Source organism: Debaryomyces fabryi (assembly GCF_001447935.2).
Source record: "Debaryomyces fabryi strain CBS 789 chromosome Unknown contig00367, whole genome shotgun sequence".
Lineage (NCBI taxonomy): Eukaryota > Fungi > Ascomycota > Pichiomycetes > Serinales > Debaryomycetaceae > Debaryomyces > Debaryomyces fabryi.
Window position 1 is genome coordinate 1 of NW_015385791.1, and position 1,912 is coordinate 1,912.

The 1,912-nt window shown below is 34.2% G+C and overlaps 1 protein-coding gene across 1 annotated transcript; it reads left to right on the forward strand.

The window, feature by feature from the left end:
* Nucleotides 1–103: 103 nt before the first annotated feature.
* AC631_05948 (uncharacterized protein) lies at nucleotides 104–1,636 on the forward strand (the record flags this gene model as incomplete). Its single annotated transcript, XM_015614777.1, has 1 exon — nucleotides 104–1,636. The coding sequence occupies one exon, from the start codon at nucleotides 104–106 to the stop codon at nucleotides 1,634–1,636; it is 1,533 nt and encodes a 510-aa protein (XP_015464395.1).
* Between the last annotated feature and the right edge of the window lie 276 nt (nucleotides 1,637–1,912).

Sequence of the window (1,912 nt, forward strand, 5' to 3'; positions counted from 1 at the left end):
GTGATATTATGCAAATTTCTACTGATATATGAATCACTATAAATATTGATATCAACCAGTGAAATATCCAGTTTGTTGAGAAATAAATCGAATAAAGAAGGATATGTCGGATACAGGTGTCAAATCAGAAAAAAAGAGCTATCTATTTGAGGTCAATGAGTTAGAAAAAGAGGTCCCGTTTGAGTCTGAGAAGCTTGCGCAGTTGAAAAAAGATGCTGCATCAATATCACGGGCAAAATTATTGCAAAAAATTGATTTCAAAGTGTTACCTGTTTTTGCTATTATTTTTTTTGTTTTTAGTTTAGATAGGTCAAATATTTCTCAAGCGTTAACTGACAACCTACTTGAAGACTTGAACATAGATCAAAATATTTCCAACATTGGAGTATCTTTATTATGGGGTGCCATCTGTATCGGCGATATTCCATCTAATATGATTTTATCTAGAATAGGTGCTAAATATTGGATACCAACCCAAGTAATTGTTTGGAGCATGGTAGCGACTCTTCAATGTTTGATTCAAGACAAAAATGGATTCTTAGCAACTAGGTTTTTTTTGGGATTAGCTGAATCTGGCTTTATTCCCGGTGCTTTAGCATTTTTAAGCAACTTCTACACTAAGAAGGAATATGCGAAAAGAGTAGTATTTTTTTTCTACGGTAATGCTTTCGCTTCTATGTTTGGACCATTGGTAGCTGCTGGTATTTTGAAATTGAGAGGGAATGCTGGTTTGGAAGGATGGAGATGGCTTTGGCTAATTGAAGGTCTAATGACTTTTGTTGTTGGAGTGGCTGCTTACTTTGCAATCCCTAAATCAGTATCTGATAGTAAAACTCTTATTTTTGGACACATACTTAATGACTATGAAGCTAAAGCCTTTAAATCACAGTTAATATTGGCTGATAAGTCAAATGAAAAAGGGAATTCTCCAATTAAAGCATCTACAGTATTTGATGCTTTAATTGATTGGAGAATATATCCTCATATTTTTATGGCTATAGTAGGTCTAACTGCTCTTCAACCTACAATGACATACGGATCTTACATTTTAAAAGAGGTTGGGTTTAGTACTATCAATTCCAATCTATTGGCAATTCCATGGACTGCTGGTAGTCTACTAAGTACTCTCGGGTTAGCTACGCTTAGTGACAGATATAATGATAGGTCTGGATTTATGTTAATTGCTTCTCTATGGTATTTGATAATCGCTGTACTAATCAGAATATTGAATACACGATTATCAGCTTGGAGATTTTATGCCCTATACTCAGTTTATCAGATGGCACCTTCTTGGCATAATATCAACGTGGCTTGGATCACTTCCAATCAATGTTCTAGCGAAAGGAAATCTATCATTCTAGCTTTTTATTTTATGGCAGCCAATTTTGCCGGAATTCCCGGTAATCAAATCTTTAGAGAGGAGGATAAGCCTAAATACCTTAAAGGGTGGGTTGCTGTGTTAGTATTATATGTTTTATTAAATTGTCTTATAATAGGACAAAGAATTCAATATTCATGGACAAACAGTAAGAAGAAGAAAATGCTAAATTCATTAAGCGAAATAGAAAATGAAGAGTATAAAAAGAAGGAATCTATTCATGATAATAAGAGATTAACGTTTGTGCATCCAATATAAAATTGTCTATTAGACATTCAATTTTTAGGAAGTTTATATTTTTAAGGGAAGTTTCTTAAATTCTTTATTAAATACTCATTAATGTATAAAATAGATTAATGTATCAGGATATGATAGCCAACTTATTCCCTGCACCTAGAGATCGCTGTTTCTTTCCCATATTTCTAGGACGCACTACCCGAATTGTCGTCGTTCTTTTTGTGGTATGTGCTCGTTTACAGAAGAATGTATGTTGAGATGATGTTGGGGGAGGACTACTGCCCGCACTTGCGTAGA